General features: G+C 37.4%; 1 protein-coding gene across 2 annotated transcripts in view; it reads left to right on the plus strand.

The window, feature by feature from the left end:
* SECISBP2L (SECIS binding protein 2 like) overlaps positions 1–22072 on the plus strand; it is a 66663-nt gene that overhangs the window by 34236 nt on the left and 10355 nt on the right. For both annotated transcript variants that reach the window (XM_027067218.2, XM_027067219.2), the window contains 6 exons: positions 1105–1274; positions 2194–2326; positions 3920–4082; positions 17479–17699; positions 18775–18929; positions 20678–20897. In XM_027067218.2, coding sequence (XP_026923019.2) covers positions 1105–1274; positions 2194–2326; positions 3920–4082; positions 17479–17699; positions 18775–18929; positions 20678–20897 — 1062 coding nt within the window. The remainder of the gene's footprint in view (positions 1–1104; positions 1275–2193; positions 2327–3919; positions 4083–17478; positions 17700–18774; positions 18930–20677; positions 20898–22072) is intronic.

Consider the following 22072-nt stretch of genomic DNA (forward strand, 5'->3'; position numbering starts at 1 on the left):
ACTCCTAGGAATTTATTCAAAGGATACAGGAGCGCTGATTCATTTAATGTTTTTTTATGTTTATTTTTGAGAGAGAGAGGGAGCGCAGGCAGGGGAGGGGCAGAGAGAGAGAGAGGGAGACACGGACTCTGAAGCAGGTTCCAGGCTCTAAGCTGTCAGCAAAGAGCCTGACATGGGGCTCGAACTCATGGACTGCGAGATCATGACCTGAGCCAAAGTTGGATGCTAAACCGACTGAACAACCCAGGTGCCTGGCATATCCGTTTATATTGGACAGCAGCTTCTCAGGGGAGTAATAGGAGAGCTTTGCTCCTAGAGCACGAGGATTGAGGATAAGGTCCTCGGACTGCTAAAGGACTGGGTCACCACTACTGGGTGAGGGTATCAATCAGGTGTAAAAGAACTGCTGAATAGTACTGAGAGTGCAGCCAAAGGGGAAGATCACTCTTCACTGGTGGATGGAAATGAGGAGTGATAGACTATTTCATATAAAAGGGTGATGGTTTTTTTATATTTTTTTTTAATGTTTATTTTTGAGAGAGAGAGAGAACACCCGCATGGGGGAATGGCAGGGAGAGGGAGACAGAGGATCTGAAGTGGGCTCTGTGCTGACAGCAGAAAGCCTGATGCCAGGCTTGAACTCATGAACCATGAGATCGTGTCCTGAGCTTAAGTCAGCTTAACAGACTGAGCCACCTAGGTGCCCTATATAAGGGTGATTCTTATGTAAGATTCCGTAGGAATAAGGAGAGGTGCAAAGTTTTGAAATTGCAGAGGTAGAGTGGTTCTGCCTGGAGACCAGTTGCAAAGAATTGCCATGCTTGAGGCTTGCTGCTGTGGAGTAGAACTAATAATTTATTTGTCCCTGCTTTGGATTGCTAAATTAGTTACCTGCATTGGCTTTGTCATCTTTTATCTTATGGAGGTTAAACAGATGCATAAAAGCTGTACCTGAAAGATACTGCATGGCCCTGTATTACTCCTACTATTATGATGTCTATTCTCCCACAAGAAGAGGATGTTCTTGTAGATTTATCATTAGAAATGTTCATTGTATGCGGCGCTGGCTGTAATAGTAAAGCTAATGTTCTTGTTTGTTTTTAGTGGTCACTGCAGCTTCTTTTCACACTAAAGACTCTACTAACAGAAAACCCTTAACCAAAAGTCAGCCATGTTTGACATCCTTTAATTCTTTGGACATTACTTCCTCTAAAGCAAAGAAAGGAAAAGAAAAGGAAATTGCTAAACTAAAACGACCCACAGCACTTAAAAAGGTAAACCGAAACCTGGAGATGTTTATTTTACAAGTTAAATTTAAGGATTTAAAATGTTTTGCAAAAGTAGTTGTGGCATTTTAGCCATCAGATTGTTATGAGATATTTATAGGTGTATATCTTTATGATGAATAGTTAATTGAAAGTTGGGGATATCATCAGCATCATGATTATCTTTCTATATTGAACAAAACCCTGGAGGATGAATTCTTTCTGTAAGGTTAAAAAAAAGCAAAAGAAGTTAAACATTTAGCATCCAAAACATTGGACTGTAGGAATCAGAAGCCCTAGATTCTGGTACTAAATTATATAGTTTTAGGCAAACCTTTCTTACCCTTATCTTCTTCATCTATAAGTTGGGATAATATCTGCTCTGTTTAACTCAGTATTTCATTTTTGTGGGTGTAATCTCTGCACCCAGCATGGAGCTTGAACTCAACAACCCCAAGATCCAGAGTCGCATGCTGTACCAACTAAGCCTGCCAGGTGCCCCTAACTCAGTATTGTTAGGAGCAGAATGAGATAATCCAGGTCCAAATAATTGAAAACTGCAAAATGTAAATTTAATGTTAAACTGTATGATCTGGTTTCCACACTTGTTATTTTATCCATTTTTGTGGAAACTCTAGTTTGTCAATCAGGAGTTAAAGCGTGAAGCAGATGTGGTTTGATAGCTGTAGCATTATACAGCATAATTGCCTTCCTTTATTTTGGATATGGTACCTTTTTCAACTACAGGGCCTAAAATTACTTTTTTTTTTTTTTTTGCCAGTTTGTTTGTAGCCAACTAAACATGTAGCCAACCAAACTCCTCATGTCCATTTTTAAGTGAACTGTATCTGTGTAATAGTGAACATTTTAATCATTCTATACATTCTTAAAGAGTGATCAGTAATTAAAGATTGGTAATGACTTTTAGGTTATTTTGAAAGAAAGAGAGGAAAAGAAGGGCCGTTTAACTGTGGACCACAACCTTTTGGGATCTGCGGAGCCAATAGAAATGCACTTAGATTTTATTGATGATTTGCCACAGGAGATTGTTTCCCAGGAAGGTAAGATTGTCCCTTTCTCCCTTCTCGTGAAATGGTTCAGAGTATTTTAATTAATAAGCCATCACTAGTTATTATCCTAATTGGAGGATATGCTCCATATTTTATGTAGATTTCTTTATTTTTGAGAGTGGTTTGTTTTGAAGATGCCTCTATAGGGAGATATTTAACAGGGGGAACGGGCAGGTGTTATATAGCAGAACTGTGGCATTTTTGAGGCTTGAGTCCTGAATTTGTTGTATACACTAATAATTATGATCTCACCAATGTATCTTATGTAACTCATAGTTCTTTCATTTTGTCTTCTTTCGTATCTAGAACACTACTGGCTATTTTCGTCACAGGACTATTTTTCATTGAATTGTTTTTGTTGATTTTCTTTCTTGCTTTTATGAATTAATACATATACCACAATGAGTAAAGAATTAAGCCTTTTGTAGTACAGAATTCAGTTGATCAATAAGATATAGTCCCATACAGTAGCCAGCACATATCATTTTGAATGGGACCTCAGCAAAACTGCACATTCTTTCTGATATTTTTACTGCTGTGGAAGAAAGATTTAAAGAGATCCCTGGCTAGGTCCCCTTTTCTGCTGGTATATGTGTATTCCTTTCTGCAACACATTCAAGTCTGATTTCCACATATTAACTGGTAGTGTTCCATTGTGTAGAAAAATGAGTGCTTCTAAAGATTGTTCAGCCAGGACATATTTGGCTAGCATTCCCCTTTTCTCTCAATTAAATATCCTTGCCTTTGTATTTAGGTTTATCCATTCATTCAAAAATGGATGAATTCAACATTCATTCAAGTGTTTATTGAACACTTACCATGTGTACTTCAGTAACTGGGTTGGGGGTAGAAGGTCAGGAAATGTAATAAAGAATGGATTGTCCTGCTCCAAAAAGCTTATCATTGGTAGGGAGATAAGATACATGTGTGACTTTGCTAATTAGTGGACTGGAGTACAAAAAATAACTCATTTCTTGAATTTAGCTGTTTAAGAAAGAAGCAGTAAATGAAGGGGGCAGTGAAATCAAGAGGTGGTATATCTAAAGAATGAGGCTGCCTGAGCACAGAAGCAAAGACCAAATGAGAGAGAAACTGGGGTGGTGTCTGAAGAAATGAGGAGTGGTGTGGAGAGAATGAGTGAGGTAGAATTCATCACTGCCAGCAGCAATGGGAATTTGTAGACAGTTAAAAAATGTATTTCTAAGAAATAGGTGAAAAAATTGAGACGAAGGAGATGGGTAATATGATCTGGAAAGAGGTTCAAAAGTTATTACCTTTGTTCTTCAATTGAAATCCTCTAAGAATACATGTTTTAGATCATTTGGCTTTCTCTCCTCTCTTCTGTAGAGACTTACAGGCTCGGCTGTACTTGGTTTTTAAGAGTATGTTTTAAGAGATAATAGGAAGACTTCATTTTTGTAGTATATGAGAAATGTTTGTGATATAAACAATGTCCAACTCGTTAGCTTCTGGGGAATTTGGAAGTTATACAAAAGACAGCTGCCATTCTAAGCATTGATCAGTAGATAGCTTTTCAGCATTTAAAGTTTCTAAATTCTTTCCCTTCACCCCACATCTCCACAGATACTGGACTGAGCATGCCCAGTGATACTTCGCTCTCTCCAGCAAGTCAGAATTCTCCATACTGTATGACACCTGTGTCACAAGGCTCTCCGGCTAGTTCTGGGATAGGCAGTCCGATGGCATCTTCTACAATAACCAAAATCCACAGCAAAAGATTTAGAGAGTAAGTTTTAGCCTCATTATTGAGGTTGAATAGTTTAAGTATCTTGATTGTAGTTCTGAATACAGTATTGTCATTACTTGATGGGTGGAGCATGCAGCACTTCAAAGATATTTAAGTTCTTCCTTCAAATTATGTTTAGCAGCTAGTTTTATTGTATTTAAAGCATTTGACTTCTATCAGCTATCAGTGTTCATATGAAAGTGATTTCATAGTAAATATTCTTTTTATATCAAATAGTGTTTATAAATAAACCTGGAAATTTGACTTCTTATATCTTACATATACAGTGCCTTAATAGGAAGTTTTTCCTCCTCAAATGCTTTTGCTTTTTTGTTTATATTATTGGCCTTTGAGAAAAAAACCCTGTGTAACGAATAAATTACAAGTTTCTAAGACCCCGTTCCATGAAGTAAACATATTACATGAAGCTGTTTGTTTTTAAGCAAATATTTCTGTTTTAAAATGCCCATCAGTGAGTAATCTTGAACTAGAAGTTACTCCTATGAAGGATTTTAGGATTTTAACATTTGTATAGATGGATTTATTTTACATTTAAAAATGACATATGAAAGAATCCCAGGGTGAATGAAAAATCAGTATGAATCCAAACCATATTGGTTTGTTCTATTCCTTTGTTTTTTTTAATTGAAGTGTAGTTGATACACAATATGATAATTAGTTTTAGGTGTACTATATAGTGATTTGACATCATATACATTATGAAATGATCACCATGAGAAGTCTTAGTTACCATCTGTCACCCAAGTTATTACAATAATATTGACTATATTCTGTATGATGTGTTTTATATCCTCGTGATGTACTCACTTTATAACTGGAAGTTCGTGTTTCACCTATTTCAGCTGTATCTCCACTCCCTTCCCATCTGGCAACCACAATTTTATTCTCTATTTATGAATCTATTTCTGTTTTGGTTACTTGTTTTGTGTTTTAGATTCTATATATAAGTAAAATCATATGATATTTGTTTTTCTCTGATTTATTTCACTTAGCATAATATTCCCTGGGTCCATCCACATTGTTGCAGATGGCAAGATTTCATTATTTTTTATGGCTAAATAATATGCCACACACAGTGTACAATATTCCGCACATAGCCACACCCCCATTTTCTTTATTCATTCATTTATCAGTGGACGCTTAGGTTCCTTCCATGTCTTGGTTTATTGTGAGTAATACTGCAGTGAACATAGGGGTGAATATATCTTTTTGAATTCATGTTTTTGTTTTCTTCAGGTAAATACCAGGAAATGGAATTGCTACATTGTATGGTAGTTCTGTTCCCCCCAGTAGTACATGAGAGTTCCCTTTCCTTCACATCCTCACCAATGCTTCTTGCCTTTATTTATTTATTTATTTAAATTGTTTTTAATTTACATCTAAGTTAGTTAGCATATAGTGAACAATGATTTCAGAAGTAGATTCCTTAGTGTCCCTTACCCGTTAGCCCATTCCCCCCTCCCACATCCCCTCCAGTAACCCTCTGTTTGTTCTCCATATTTAAGAGTCTCTTATGTTGTGTCCCCCCCGCCCCCATTTTTATATTATTTTTGCTTCCTTTCCCTTATGTTCATCTGTTTTTTCATCTTAAATTCCTCATATGAGTAAAGTCATATGATATTTGTCTTTCTCTGACTAATTTCGCTTAGCATAATACTCTCCAGTCCCATCCACATAGTTGCAAATGGCAAGATTTCATTCTTTTTGATCGCTGAGTAATGCTCCATTGTATAGATACACCACATCTTCTTTATCCTTTCATCCGTCGATGGACATTTGGGCTCTTTCCATACTTTGGCTATTGTCGATAACACTGCTATAAACACTGGGGTGCATGTGCCCCTTCGAAACAGCACACCTGTATCCCTTGGGTAAATACCTAGTACTGCAATTGCTGGGTCATAGGGTAGTTCTATTTTTAGGTTTTTGAGGAACCTCCAAACTGTTTTCCAGAGTGACTGCACCAGTTTGCTTTCCCACCAGCAGTGCAAAAGAGATCCCCTTTCTCTGCATCCTTGCCAACATCTGTCGTTGCCTGAGGTGTTAATGTTAGCCATCCTGAGAGGTGTGAGGTGGTATCTCATCGTGGTGTTGATTTGTATTTCCCTGATGATGAGTGATGTTGAGCATTTTTTCATGTGTCTGTTAGCCATCTGGATGTCTGCTTTGGAGAAGTGTCTATTCATGTCTTTTGCTCATTTCTTCACTGGATTATTTGTTTTTTGGGTGGCAAGTTTGATAAGTTCTTTATAGATTTTGGATACTAGCCCTTTATCTGATATGTGGTTTGCAAATATCTTCTCCCATTCCGTCAGTTGCCTTTTAGTTTTGCTGATTGTTTCCTTCACTGTGCAGAAGGTTTTAATTTTGATGAGGTCCCAATAGTTCATTTTTGCTTTTGTTTCCCTTGCCTCCAGAGATGTATTGAGTAACAAGTTGCTATGGCTGAGGTCAAAGAGGTTTTTGCCTGCTTTCTCCTTGAGGATTTTGATGGCTTCCTTACATTGAGGTCTTTCATCCATTTTGAGTTTATTTTTGTGTATGGTGTAAGAAAGTGGTCCAGGTTCATTCTTCTGCATGTCGCTGTCCAGTTTTCCCAGCTCCATTTGCTGAAGAGACTGTCTTTATTCCACTGAATAGTCTTTCTTGCTTTGTCAAAGATTAGTTGGCCATACGTGTGTGGATGGATCCATTTCTGGGTTTTCTATTCTGTTCCATTGGTCTGTCTGTTCTTGTGCCAGTACCATACTGTCTTGATGATTACAGCTTTGTAATACAGCTTGAAGTCTGGGATTGTGATGCCTCCAGCCTTGGTTTTCTTTCAAGATTGCTTTGGCTATTTAGCTAAATAATAGACTTTTATTTTCTCATGGTTCTGGAGGCTGCAAGTCCAAGATCAAGGTGCTGTCGGTGTTGGTTTCTGGTGAGACCTATCTTCCTGGCTTGCAGATGGCTGCCTTCTTAGCTGTCCTCACACAGCCTTTCTCTTGTGTATGTGTAGAGAAAGAAAACGTCCTGATGTCTCCTCCTCCTCCTAAGGATGTCAGTCTTGTTCGAATAGAGTCCTACCCTTACGTCCTCCTTAAATTTTTCTTACCTCCTTAAAGGCTCCATCTCCAAATACAGTCACGTTGGGAGTTAGGGCTTCAACTTAGGAATTTTGAGGGAACACAATTCAGTTCATAACAGGAGCCAAAGGCGGGGTGGGTGGGGTGTCCCCAAAACATAGGAAAGGAGAAAATCCAGATCTGCTAATGAGAACTATTCCCTCAGGCCTAGAGGCTACGTTTACCTGGTATAGAATGTAGAGCGAAAGGCTTTTTGGTTCAGGGCAGACCCTGCACAGGTTCTGACAAGGGATCGACATGTGGCCTCGTGGCCACCTTAGCTAGTTTGAGAACCCTACAAACCAAACTCCTGGCTTGGCCCCATATGAGCTGTGCGACCTTCGGCAAGTGACTGAAGCGCTCATATCTGTATGCTCATACAGTTTCCTTACCTGTAAAACAAGGCTAATAATAACTACCCAGTTCACCTCAGAAGGTAGAAAAGTGAGGTAGAGTCAGGAGCAGCAGTAGAGAAGAGCAATTCCCAGCCTCCCTCTGCCACACACACCAAATGGCATATAAACATGGTAATCTACTATGAAATAAAATGAAATGGTGGATGGACAAGTGCTGAGTAAGCTAGAAGGTGCCCTAGAAACGATGCAAAGGATGATGTCAACAACAGGGATGATGACAGCAGCAGAAGCTCTATTCTATCTGGCATTTTGTCAATTCAACACCCACTTGGCCACCTGGGTGTGAGAAGTACGTGGGCCACCAGCGCCCCACGAGGGGACTGCCCTGTGATTGCCAGGCTGAAAAGGAACTGTCATCCCTTTTCCTTCAATCACGTGCCCAATTAATTACTTCCTCCTCTGCTCCTGGTCTCTCCATCCCTTCCCTCCAACCTCCCTGCAAAACTTAAATGTTGGGGAGGCAAGAACAGGCAGCAATGAAGCCCCAAATCCTCCCAAACTGGCTGGGGCCAGTCCGTATGCCCCCTTCTTTTTCCAGGTTCATTCTTCTGCATGTCGCTGTCCAGTTTTCCCAGCGCCATTTGCTGAAGAGACTGTCTTTATTCTGTTGAATAGTCTTTCCTACTTTGTCAAAGATGAGTTGGCCCTATGTTTGTGGGTCCATTTCTGGGTTCTCTATTCTGTTCCATTGATCTGAGTGTCTGTTCTTGTGCCAGTACCATACTGTCTTGATGATTACAGCTTTGTAATACAGCTTGAAGTCTGGGATTGTGATGTCTCCAGCTTTGGTTTTCTTTTTCAAGATTGCTTTGGCTATTTGGGGTCTTGTCTGGTTCCATACAGATTTTAGGATTGTTTGTTCTGGCTCTGTGAAGAATGCTGGTATTATTTTGATAGGGATTGCCACTTCTTCTCTTTTTGATTGTAACTATTCTGATAGGCATGAGGTGATGCCTCATTGTGGTTTTGATTTGTATTTACCTAAAGATTAGCGATGTTGAGCATTTTTTCATGTGTCTGTTGGCCATCTGTATGTCTTTTCTGGAATGTCTATTCAGGTCTTCTGCCCATTTCTTATCAGATTATTTGGGTTTTTTTGATGTTGAGTTGTAGGAGTCCTTATATGTAATCTGGGTATTGATTTTTTTTTTTTGGATATTAATCTCTTATATATCATTTGCAAATATCTTCTCCCATTCAATAGGTTGCTGTTTTGTTTTGTTGATGGTTTCCTATGTTGTGTAAAAGATTTTTAGTTTGGTACAGTCTCATCAGAAAACAAACAAAAAAAAATGCTTATTTTTGCTTTTGTTGCCCTTGCCTGCGGAGACAGATCCAAAACACCCAAAAAATTGCTAAGACTGATGTTCAAGAATTTACTGATGTTGTTTTCCTGTAGGAGTTCCATGGTTTCAGGTCTTACATTTAGGTCTTTAATCCATTGTGAGATTATTTTTGTATATCGTGTATGAAAGCAGTTCTGGTTTCATTGTTTTGCATGTAGCTGTCCATTTTTCTGCACACCATTTGTTGAAGAGACAGTCTTTTCCCCATTTGTTATATTCTTGGATTTTTTGGTCATAGAATGACCAAATAAAGTGTAGGTTTATTTCTGGACTCTTTGTTCTGTTGACCTGTTTTTATGCCAGTTCCATACTGTTTTGATTACTATAGCTTTGCAGTATAGTTTGAAATCTGGGAGCATACCTCCAGCTTTGTTCTTTCTCAAGATTTGCTTTGGCTTTTTGGGTCTTTTGTGATTCCATACAAATTTTAGGGTTATTTGTTCTAATTCTGTGAAAAATGCCATTGGTATTTTGATAGGGATTTCATTATATCTATAAATTGCTTTGGATAGTGTGGACATTTGACTGCATTGGTTCTTCGAGTCCGTGAGCACAGTTTGTCTTCAATTTATGTCATCTTCAGTTTCTTTCATCAGTGTCTTACAGTTTTCAGAGTACAGGTTTTATACCTCTATGGTTAAATTTATTCCTAGGTAATCCTAGGTATTTTTTTCTTTTTCATGCAGTTCTAAATGGGATTGTTTTCTTAATTTTTCTCTCTGCTAGTTTTTTACTGTGTAGAGATGGAACAGATTTTTGTATATTACTTTTGTATCCTCCAGCTTTACTGAAATAATTTATTCTAATTGTTTTATGGTGTGGTCTTTAGTGTTTTCTAACGAATAGAAATTTCTAACAAATTTCTATTTGCACATCTGCAAATAGTGACAATTTCATGTCTTCCATGCCAATTGGGATGCCTTTTATTTACTTTTCTTCTCTGATTGCTGTGACTAAGATTCCCAGTACTGTGTTGAATGAAAGTGGCAAGCCTGGGCATCTTTGTCTTGTTTTCCTGATCTTAGAGGAAAAGCTTTCATTTTTTTCACTGTGGAGTGTGATATTAACTCGGGGTTTGTCATCTCTGGTCTTTATTGTGTTGTGGTATGTTCTCTCTGTACCCGCTTTGTTGAGAATTTTTATCATAAATGGATATTGAATTTTTGTCAAATGTTTTTTTCTGCATCTGTTGAGAAGATTGTATGATTTTTATCCTTCATTTTGTTAATGTGTATGACAGTTGATTTGTGGATATTGAATTATCTCTGCATCTCTGGAATAAATGCCATTTGATCATGGTGTGTGATTCTTTTAATATATTACTGAATTTGGTTTGCTAATATTTTGTTGAGGATTTTTGCATCTATATTCATCAGGTGTATTAACCTGTCATTTTCTTTTTTTGTAATGTCTTTGGTTTTGGTATCGCATAGAATTAATTTGCAAGTGTTCCTACACTGTTGTTTTTGGAATAGTTTCAGAAGGATAGGTATTAACTCTTCTTTAAGTGTGTGGTAGAATTTACCTGTGAAGCTGTCTGGTCCTGGACGTTTTGCTGGGATTTTTTTTTTTTTTTTTTTGATTATTGATGGTATTTCATTACTGGTAAACAGTGTTCAGATTTTCTTTTTCTTGATGATTCAGTTTTGGAAGATTTTATGTTTCTAGGAATTTATCCATTTCTTCTTGGTTGTCCAATTTATTGATGTATAATTTTTCATAATGATCTTTTGTAATTCTTTGTATTTGCGTGGTGTTAGTTGTAACTTCTCTTTTATTTCTGATTTTGTTTATTGGGCCCCCTCTTTTTTTCTTGAGGAGTCCTTCTAGGTAAAGGTTTATCATTGTCCTTGTTTTAAATCTTTTTCTTTTTTTTTTAATTGAAGTATAATTGACACACATTATTACATTAGTTTCAAGTGTACAACATAATGATTTGACAGGTTTACATTGTTACACCCACCACAGGTATAGCTACCACGTGTCATCATATAATGTTGACTATATTCCCTATGTTGTACCTTTTATCCCTATGACTTACTATTCCATTATACCTTAAAGCAGGTATCTCCCCTTCTCTTCATCCATTTTGCCCATCTTCCCACCTGCCACCCCTTGGCATCTGTCAGTTCATTCTCTGTATTTATGGTTCTGTTTCTGTTTTTTATTTGTTCACTGGTTTTTAGATTCTACATATAAATGAAATTATATGGTAGTTTTTCTCTGATTTATTTCACTTAACATAATCCCATGTAGGTCTGTATAAATATTGTTTATCTTTTCAGAGTACTGGCTCTTGGTTTCATTGATCTTTTCTATTGTTTCTTTTTCAGTCTCTATTTCAGTTAGTTCCTCTTTGATCTTTATTATTTACTTTCTTCTGCTAACTTTGGGCTTTGTTCTTATTTTTTTAGTTTCTTTATATGTAAGGTTAGATTGTTTATTGGAGATTTTTCTTGTTTCTTAGAATAGGCCTATATAACATTATAAACTTCCTTCTTAGAATTATTTTTGCTCTGTCCCCATAGATTTTGGAAGTTGTATTTCCATTTCCATTTGACTCAAGATATTTTTTTATTTCCTCTTTGATTTCTTTGACCTCTTGGTTATTTGTTTGCATGTTATTTGGTCTCCTCATATTTTCCTCACATTTGTGTTTTTTCTGGGTTTTTTTTTTTCCTTGTAATTGATTTCTAATTCTATCCCATTGTAGTTGAAAAGATGCTTGATATGATTTCAGTCTTGTTAAATGTATTGAGACTCATTTTATGGCCAAACAGGTGATCCATCCTGAAGAGGGTTCCATATGCACTTAAGAATGTATATTTTGCTGTTTTGGATAGAATGTTCTTTATGTATCTCTTAAGTCTGTCTGGTCTAATCTGTTGTTTAAGGCCATGGTTTCCTTATTGATTTTCTCTTTGGATGATCTCTCTATTGATGTAAGTGGAGTGTTAAAGTTCCCTACTATTCTTGTGTTACTATCGATTTTTACCTTTGTGTCTGAAAATATCTGCTTTATGTATGTGGGTGCTTCTATGTTGGGTACATAGATATTTACAATGTTATATCCCCTTGTTAGATTGATCCATCTATTATTTAATGTCCTTCTTTGTTTCTTGTATAGTCTTTGTTTTAAAGTCTGTTTTGTCTGATGTAACTATTGCTAACCCAGCTTTCTTTTCATTTCTGTGTGCATACAATATCTTTTTCCATCTCTTCACTTCCAGTCCATATGTGTCTTTGGTCTGAATTGAGTCTGTTACAAGCAGCATATGGATGGGTCTTGCTTTTTTATCCATTCAACCACCTGAGTCTTTGATTGTAATATTTCTTCCATTTACACTTAATTATCAATAGGTATGTACTTACTGGTGATTTTTTTTTTGTTTTGTTTTCTGGTTGTCTTTATAATTCTTGTAGTTTTTTTGTTTGTTTTGATCTCTTCCCTTGTGATTTGACAACTTTTTTCGTGTTATGTTTAGATTCCTTTATTTCCTGCATATCTATTACAGGCTTTTGGTTTGTTTAACATGAAGTTCATATATAATATGTATGTAAATTTATTTAAGTTGATGATTGCTTAAGTTCAAACACATTCTGGGGCACCTGGATGGCTCAGTCAGCTGTGCGTCTGACTTTTTTTTTTAATGTTTATTAATTTTGAGAGAGAATGCGAGCAGGTGTGGGGCATAGAGAGAGATAATCCCAAGCAGGCTCCGTGCTTTCAGTGCAGAGCCCAATGTGGGGTTTGATCTCATGATTCCTGAGATCACAACCTGAACCAAAATCAAGAGTTGGACTTGATTTCAGTTCAGGTAATGATTCCAGGGTCAGTCCCATGCTCAGCATGCAGCCTCCTGGAGATTCTGTTTCTCATCTCTCTCTCTCTCTCTGTCTCTCTGCCTCCCTCACCCCCACTTGTGCATGTTCTCTCTCTCTAAAATTAAAAAAAAACAAAAAACAGTACATTCTAAAAGTACTACATTTTTCCCCACCCTGCAGTATTTTGTTTTTGACATACTTTATTTACATGTTTAGTTTTGTATCCCTTAACTAAATATTGTAAATATCATTGATTCTACTACTTTTGGTTTTTAACCTTCACACTAACTTTATAAGTAATTGATTCACTACCTTTACAATAGATTTGCTTTTAATAGTGAGATTTTTTTTCTTTTAAAATTTTCTTATTTCTAGTTGTGGCTTTTTCTCTTCCACTTAAAGAAGTCCCTTTAACATTTCTTATAAGGGCAGTATAGTGTTGATGAGCTCCCTTAACTTTTGTCTTTAAATTTTTATTCCTTCTTCAATTCTGAATGGTAATCTTGCCAAGTAAATTTCTTGGGTTGTAGGTTTTTCCTTTTGCCACTTTGAATATATGGTGCCATTCCCTTCTGCCTGCAAAGTTTCTGTTGAAAAATCAACTGATAATCTTATGTATGTTCTCTTGTATGTAACTAGTTGGTTTTTTTCTTGTGACTTCTAAGATTATCTCCTGATCTTTAATTTTTGACATCTTAGTTATGTGTCTTTAGTGTGGATCTCTTTGGATTCATATTGTTTTTGGTTCTCTGTGCTTCCTGGACCTGGATGTCTGTTTTCTTTCCCAGGTTAGGCAAGTTTTCTGCCCTAATTTCCCTCAAATAAGCTTTCTACTCCTTTCTCTCCCTTTTCTTGTTATGGGACCCCTATAATGTGAATGTTAGTGTGCCTGATGTTGTCTCAGAAGTCTCTTAAACTATCATTTAAAAAAAAAAAAAGGTTTATTTTGGTGGGGGGGGGGGAGCAGAGAGAGAGAGAATCACCAGCAGACTCTGTACTGTCAGCACAGAGTTCACTATGGGTGCTCGAACTCACAAACCATGAGATCATTACCTGAGCTGAAATCAAGGGTCAGACATTTAACCAACTGAGCCACTCAGATGCCCCTTTCCTCATTTTTAAAAATTGTTTTGTCTTCTTGCTCTTCAGCGTGGGTGAATCTCACTACCCTGTCTTTCAGATCACTGATCATTCTTCTGCATCATCTAATGTGCTTTTGATTTCCTCTAGTGTATCTCTCATTTTATCTTCTGCTCTGATTAGTCCTTTTTTATATTTTGTATCTGTTGTTGAAATCCTCACTATGTTCATCCATTCTTCTTGAGTTCGGTGAACATCTTTATGAACATTACTTTGAATTATTTCATTCTTTTCTGAGGTTTTATCTTGTTCTTTCATTGGAAACATATTTCTCTGTCTTCTCATTTTGCCTGGCTGTTTGTTTTGATGTATTAGGTATATTAGCTATGTCTCAGGGTTTTGATGGAGTGGCCTAATGTAGGAGGCATCCTGTGGGGCCTTGAAGCACAGCGTCCCCTGGTCCCCAGAACCAGGTACTTCAAGGGCGTCCCTTATGTGGACTGCATGTACCCTCTTGTTATGGTTGGGCTGTGACTGCTGGGTTCGCACTGGTATGTGGGTTTGGCCTCAGATGCACCTGGCTGAAAGGCCCTGCTGTAATGGTTGCAGGCATTTTGGTGGTCGGGGCTGTAGCTGGTTTGGGAGGCACCATTCTGAAGATGCCGACTGTGTGGCAGGGCAGTAGCTGCTTTGTGGGGGTGCCCATCGCAGTCAAGGCCACTTGGCTGAGTGTTGTGGCATGAGAGTTGTTTTAGAGGGAGCCTTGAACCTGGCCTAGGCTGGCCACCGAGTCTGGTGGAATGGGATCTGATTGAGGCTACCTGCTAGATGTAGTGGGGTGGGAGCCACTTTGAGGGGGATGCCTTTTGGGGCCAGTATGTTGGGTGAGGTGGGTCCACAGGGAAATGCTGAGGCAGGGCGAGCGGTGTTAGCAAAGTATCAGAAAAGTGACAGAAATAGCTCCTGCCAGTGCTTCTGTTCCAGGAAAAAGTTCCCACAGATCCCTGCTCCTCCTGCACATGCCCTAAAGTTAGCAAATCTTCATATGTGGCCCAGGCACTTCTCAAACTGCTGCCTCTGTGCTAGGTCGCATAGCCAGTGAGTTTGTGCCTGTGCCCTTTAAGAGAGGAATCTCCATTTCCTTTAGCTTTCTAGCTCTCTTGGAGTTAAGCCCCACTCATTTTCAAAGCCAGATGTTATGGGGCCTCATCTTCCTGGTGCAGGAAGAGTGGGCATGCTTGATACATGATTTGAACCCTTTGCTCCTTAGGGAGGATAGCCTCTGTGTTGGTGATATCCCTCCTGCTTGGGGTCACTGAGCAGGGGATGTGGGTCCTGACTCGACCCCTTTTCTGCCTTTCCTACCTGCCTGGTGTGGCTTTTTCACTTTAGTTGTTGAAGAGCTATTCTGCTGTTCTTCAGTCATTCTCAGAGAGAGTTGTATATGATGTTGTAATTTAGTGTGTCTGTGGCAGGAGATGGTTTGGGATCTTCCTGTTCTGCTATCTTGATCCTCCTATTCTGTTGCCATTCTTTATACTGTTGATTTTGAGTTAATACTTTTTGCCTGAATTTGGAAAGTTGATTAAATGTCAAATAATAGATGTGGAGCAAAGGAAACACTTGAGGATAAACTGTTACATGTGTATGAAATAGCTTGAAAGTTAAACAGAATGAAGAAAACCACATTTTTGATGCATTTTAAGTGCATTCTTTAATTTTGCAAATTTTGATAGTTATTCTTTCCTCAGTCTGTCCACCTATATCTTCTCTTCCAAAGTAGTGTCACATTTATTTACTTATTTAAACATTTCTCACATAAAGAAAAAAAATGGAGAATTTTTTTTTCCCCCACTAAAGAAGGGCAGGCCTAGATTTTTCTACTATGTAATATAATTCAGAAGTGGAAATTTACTTACATGGTTAGTCTTAGGTTATAAATTATACCAGTTCTCCTTGTTGTTAAGTACTGGCTTATAGTAGAGGTTAAGGATGAGAACTTGAAAAAAATAGGAGTAAGTAAGCTTGGATGACTCCTTATCCCTGAAATTAAGTACTATAGTGGCCTCATTCACTGCCTGTCTGTTTCTCACATTATAGCCATACCTGATCTCACAAAGAGCCCTGTTCAGTTGCTTTGCTTACTATAAAGGCATGTGACTTTACCTCAAGACCTCTTTGGTTTTGGTTTCAATTTAATTACTGAGTTCATCTGCCACATCCATAGATTTTCAGAGTTAGAGGAATCATTGAGGCCAGCTTACCTAATTGCTTATTTTTATGTTCAAGGAAGCCAATTCCCAGAGATTGTGACTTATCTGAATGTGGAGGATGACTTCGTTGTATGAGGCCATTCAGTTAGCTTCTAGGAAATTATTCTTTCCTACTAAATGCATCATTAGTATTCCCTGGAGTGAAATAACTTTACATCTTCTTACCAGCAACATTATGTCTCTTTTTATCAAATAACAGGTTAACATTGGATTTATATCCTTAATAATTGGCAGTTTGGGTAGTACTTATTTGAGGATAATCCACTCTTTCCTTAAAAGCTGATCTATTGTAATCCAGAAAAACTCTTCTTTTTTCTAATTTGCTATAGGAATTAATTAAGATATATTTTTTTAAATATGAAATTTATTGTCCAATCGGTTTCCATACAACACCCAGTGCTCATCCCAAAAGGTGTCCTCCTCAATACCCATCACCCACCCTACCCTCCCTTCCACCCCCCCATCAACCCTCAGTTTGTTCTCAGTTTTTAAGAGTCTCTTATGGTTTGGCTCTCTCCCTCTCTAACCTCTTTTTTTTTTTTCTTTCTTCCCCTCCCCCACAGACTTCTGTTAAGTTTCTTAGGATCCACATAAGAGTGAAAACATATGGTATCTGTCTTTCTCTGTATGACTTATTTCACTTAGCATAACACTCTCCAGTTCTATCCACTTTGATACAAAAGGCCATATTTCATTCTTTCTCATTGCAGCGTAGTATTCCATTGTGTATATAAACCACAATTTCTTTGTTCATTTGTCAGTTGATGGACATTTAGGCTCTTTCCATAATTTGGCTATTGTTGAGAGTGCTGCTATGAACATTGGGGTACAGGTGCCCCTATGCATCAGTACTCCTGTATCCCTTGGGTAAATTCCTAGCAGTGCTACTGCTGGGTCATAGGGTAGATCTATTTTTAATTTTTTGAGGAACCTCCACACTGTTTTCCAGAGCGGCTGCACCAGTTTGCATTCCCACCAGTAGTGCAAGAGGGTTCCCATTTCTCCACATTCTGTCCAGCATCTATAGTCTCCTGATTTGTTCATTTTAGCCACTCTGACTGGTGTGAGGTGATATCTGAGTGTGGTTTTGATTTGTATTTCCCTGATGAGGAGCGATATTGAGCATCTTTTCATGTGCCTGTTGGCCATCTGGATGTCTTCTTTAGAGAAGTGTCTCTTCATGTTTTCTGCCCATTTAATTAAGAGAGTTTAAGGAGTTGATTTTTTTAATGAAAACCTCTTATTGGATATTTTTTTTCCTAACATAATTTTATAATTTCAGAAAAATAAATTAGGATGGACTTACCTGTTTTTGGTTTCCTTTACAGGTACTGCAATCAGGTTCTTTGTAAAGAGATTGATGAATGTGTGACTCTTCTTCTTCAAGAGCTTGTCAGTTTTCAGGAACGCATCTACCAAAAAGATCCTGTAAGAGCAAAAGCAAGGAGACGGCTGGTTATGGGTCTAAGGGAGGTTACTAAGCATATGAAGTTAAATAAGATCAAGTGTGTTATAATTTCTCCAAACTGTGAAAAAATCCAGTCAAAAGGTATGAACATTTTACTGTTGAAGTGTTTTGATATTTATTTAGTATAACTGTAGGATATACAATGAATTGTAAAATGTGGAAGCCATATGTCTTTCTTTGCAGAGATTAGATATGAAACATAATGATGAACATGAAAGAAAGTGAAATCTTTCATTACCTAAATTAAGTAATAAAATTGAGATCAGACTATAAAGTCTTAATCTGTGAACACTAGTTAAGGATTTTATTCCCCAAGTGTCCCCTCTGTTGTAATCAGAGTGAGGACTTATTTATAAGAATACCTTTCTTTATTTCTGCAAATGTATTCTGCTTTTAAAATTCTTGGATTACCTTCCTTTGATAAAAGTTAAAGTTCTCTGCTCTTGCTTATGGTGATTTGCCTCAGAAATGAGCAGTTACATGTAAAGGCTCTTATGGGAACCCACACACAATACTTTTTTACTGTTTCATGCACCCTGATTTGTCTGTTTTCATGGAGGAGCCACTTTGGGTAATTGGAGAAGACAGATGCAGAAGTAACAGTAGTAGGAATAGTCTCCACGGGGGAAAAATGCCAATAAAAATAGTAGTATATGTCTGTCTCATTGCTACTTGAGCTGAAAGAATAAAGACATCAGTCACTATTAACAATTTTAATTTCTGTTTTAATAAATGTTTATTGTATCGAAGTTTGACTCCCTCTATACTAATCCCTATGGAGAGACAAAAATTGGCCTTGAAGAATTGGAAAATTTATTGGAAAGAAAGAAAATATGTATATATATTCATATATAAATTCCAGTAAGAAAATGTGTGGAACAGCAGAAGTGCCACAAGTATTCATAGAATCCTTTGCTGCTGTGTTTTATGCTTTAGCTGTTGGGTGCTAAAATACCTCCATTTAAGAAATAAGTAAATTAGAGGCACCTGGGTGGCTCAGTCAGTTAAGCCTCCAACTCTTTATCTCAGCTCAGGTCTTGATCTCAGGGTAGTGAGTTCAGGTCCTATGTTGGGCTCCATGCTGGGTGTGAAGCCTACTTAATGGGGGAAAAAATAATAAGTAAATTAAAACCTCAGCATGTGTTGACTTTCTCAGGTGGACTGGATGAGGCTCTCTATAATGTTATAGCCATGGCACGGGAACAAGAAATTCCTTTTGTGTTTGCGCTTGGAAGAAAAGCTCTAGGACGCTGTGTGAACAAGCTGGTTCCTGTTAGTGTAGTGGGAATCTTCAACTACTTTGGTGCTGAGGTAAGACTTCGAGGATGCACTCCCTCACTCCCTCCTGTTCCCCCCATACATTTTCTGTTGACACACGCCAGTGTTATGTTTAAACATTTAAAGAAGTGAGATGATTCTCCCAGGGATGAGTGGAAAATTCTTGAGTCCACATTTCCTTTTTAGTGTTGAAACCATTTATACAAATTAATCCTACAATATTTTGGCTATAAACATATTAGTTCCTATTTTTCCCACAGTGTTTTTTTTCTTCTGGGTTTAATTTTGTAATATCTGAGAATTTATTTAACTGCTGGGTAAAGATATCCAATATTATACAATATAAAATAATTTTCTTCAGTTTATATAAGGCTATATTTTGTGCTACTTGGAGTCAAGAGCGAGAAGAATGCTTTAGTTGGAGAGGATTTTCTTTCAGAAAATGGAGTTCCTAACCAATTGTCAGAATAATTCTGCACTCACGATACTTTTATCTTCCTCTCCTAGTCTGCCAATAAAGCTTTGCCCATAGGAGCTGATAATAAATAATAATAATAATAATAATAATAATAGGTTGATAACTAATAATTAGAATAGTTATTTATCTTCCCTAATACTTATTAACTGATAACATTTTAAGACGTTTTTATGAAGTTGATTTTGAAGTGTTTTGTAACACCATTCATGGACCATTTTCCTTCTTCCCATCCATACTATTTTTATATATTTAAATGTTTAATATTTAGTGTTTAGATTTAATGTTTAGATTTTGTATATTTTATTATGTATTTTATACTTATATATTTAATGTTGATATTTAAATGTTTAATGCTCAGCAGTTAGATTTGATATTTCTTCCAGAAGCCAAAATACTTTGTACATCTCAAGGCATTTAAGATAAGGTACCTTGCTTGAATCATTGGTATCTCCCATCTTCAGCCATATGGAAGTTTCCTTGAGAGCAGAATGGTGTTCCAGTGATCTTTGTACTCACTGTAGTGCCAGATACTAAAGGGTGCAGTTGTTGAATGATAAACTTTGCAAGAACTTTTAGTATATCACAATTAGTGACTAATATTGAATCAAGAAATTTCCTCAGAGGGGCGCCTGGGTGGCTCAGTCAGTTGGGCATCTGACTTCTCCTCAGGTCATGATCTCACAGTCGTGGGTTTGAGCCCTGTGTCAGGCTCTGTGCTGACAGCTAGGAGCCTGGATCCTGCTTTGGAGTCTGTGTCTCCCTCTCTCTCTGTCCCTCCCCCTCCTCTTTGTCCCTCCCCCCTGCTTGCACTGTGTGTCTCTCTCTCAAAAATAAATAAACATTAAAAAAGAAATTAAAAAAAAAGACATTTTCTCAGACTTATGAGAATTATATAAACAATATCTGAAAGTTACAGAGTATTTTATAAAGTTCTGCAATGTGCATATCATTTGTGCTCATTGAAAGTGTGTCTGATCCTGAAACAGTAGAGATACTATTTATTGTTTTGTTTTAAAGTTTTTATTTATTTACTTTGAGAGAGAAAGAGTATGAGAGGGGCAGAGAGAGATGGAGTGAGAGAGAATCCAGAGAGGAGATGGAGTAAGAGAATCCCAAGCAGGCTCTGCACTGACAGTGCCGAGGCCAGTGTGGGGCTTGAATTCATGAACCATGAGATCATGACCTGAGCTGAAATCAAGAGTTGGATGCTTAACTGACTGAGCCACCCAGGCGCCCCTATTTATTGTTAATTATAGGAATAAAAAGCATAACAAAAAATGGACTAATCAAAATCCCTTTTTAGAGCCTGTTTAATAAGTTAGTGGAACTTACTGAGGAAGCCAGGAAAGCATACAAAGATATGGTTGCCGCAATGGAACAAGAGCAAGCTGAGGAGGCCTTAAAGAATGTGAAGAAGGTGCCACACCACATGGGGCACTCTCGGAACCCCTCTGCAGCCAGCGCCATTTCTTTCTGCAGTGTTATTTCTGAACCAATCTCTGAAGTAAATGAAAAGGAATATGGTAAGTTGTTATATATCATTTCAGATGATTGAAATTTTGAAATACATGCTACTTTTTGTTTTTATCTTACTGATTATTCATATTTTGCTCAGAAATTTGGTTTAAGAAATTGCATTAAACATGTCCATTAAACATTAGGAGACAGTTTGGGGCTGAGACTTTCTGTGAGATCCTATAATTCAGTCACATTTCCAGAATCTCCAAAGGGATTTGAAAGTCAAAATGTGTCATACTTTGTGACCTATAACTAAGTAAATTCTAGGAGGTTTCATGCTGATATTCTATTATTGAAGTTTTGTATTTACTAAGTAAACAAAAGACCTGAATATTATTGATTGTAAGCTTATAAAATCTAGACATATGACATTTGTTTTGAGTTAAATTTGATGCTAGTTGAAAAGAAATATAGACGAAAACCCAGCATTGTGTGTGTTAAAGAATAAAAATTCAGCTGAGTAAGTTTAAAGATCTAATTGGCTTTCGTAAGTGATTTGTGCATTGGGCAGCATCCCATCTAGCAAGTAGGGGAGAGCTCTGAGGAGCTGTACAAAATGGAAGGTTTTTATAGGAAGGTGGGTGGTTCAAGGAAGTTATTAGCAAAAGAAAAGAAAGGATCCTTCCTGCCAAGGTCTGGCAAGGTCACCTTCCTTGAGGGGGATAGGCAAGGGGTCTTATTTAGGTGGATTGTCTCATCTTCCTGTTGGGGGTGGAGAGGGCCCTTGTGACAGATTACCTCACTAGTGCTGACCAGAAAATTCTTCAGACTTCTATTTCTAGGGGAGGTCGAAACTGGGATTAGGTTAGATATTAAGCTCTGGTTTGGTGATTTGGCCTCAGTGATGCCATTTTTGGCCTGTGTGGTTTTTTTTTAACATACAATGTTTAAAATAACATTATTTATTGCACTATATGTTTTAGTAGTTTCCTTGCCTTGTTTCTATATAATACTTTGAACTCTTTAAGTTCCCCACTTTTCATGATCTAGTTTCTAATTCATTTTCCAATTTTTTTCTTTTTAAAAATAGTATAGCCACCTCCTTTAATGTGGCTCCTGGTTCTTCCTTCTTTCTTTTCTTGTCTTTTCATTTCTTTTTTCTTTTCTTTTCTTTTCTTTTCTTTTCTTTTCTTTTCTCTTTTCTTTTCCTTCCTTCCTTCCTTCCTTCCTTCCTTCCTTC

Source organism: Acinonyx jubatus, chromosome B3 (assembly GCF_027475565.1).
Source record: "Acinonyx jubatus isolate Ajub_Pintada_27869175 chromosome B3, VMU_Ajub_asm_v1.0, whole genome shotgun sequence".
NCBI lineage: Eukaryota > Metazoa > Chordata > Mammalia > Carnivora > Felidae > Acinonyx > Acinonyx jubatus.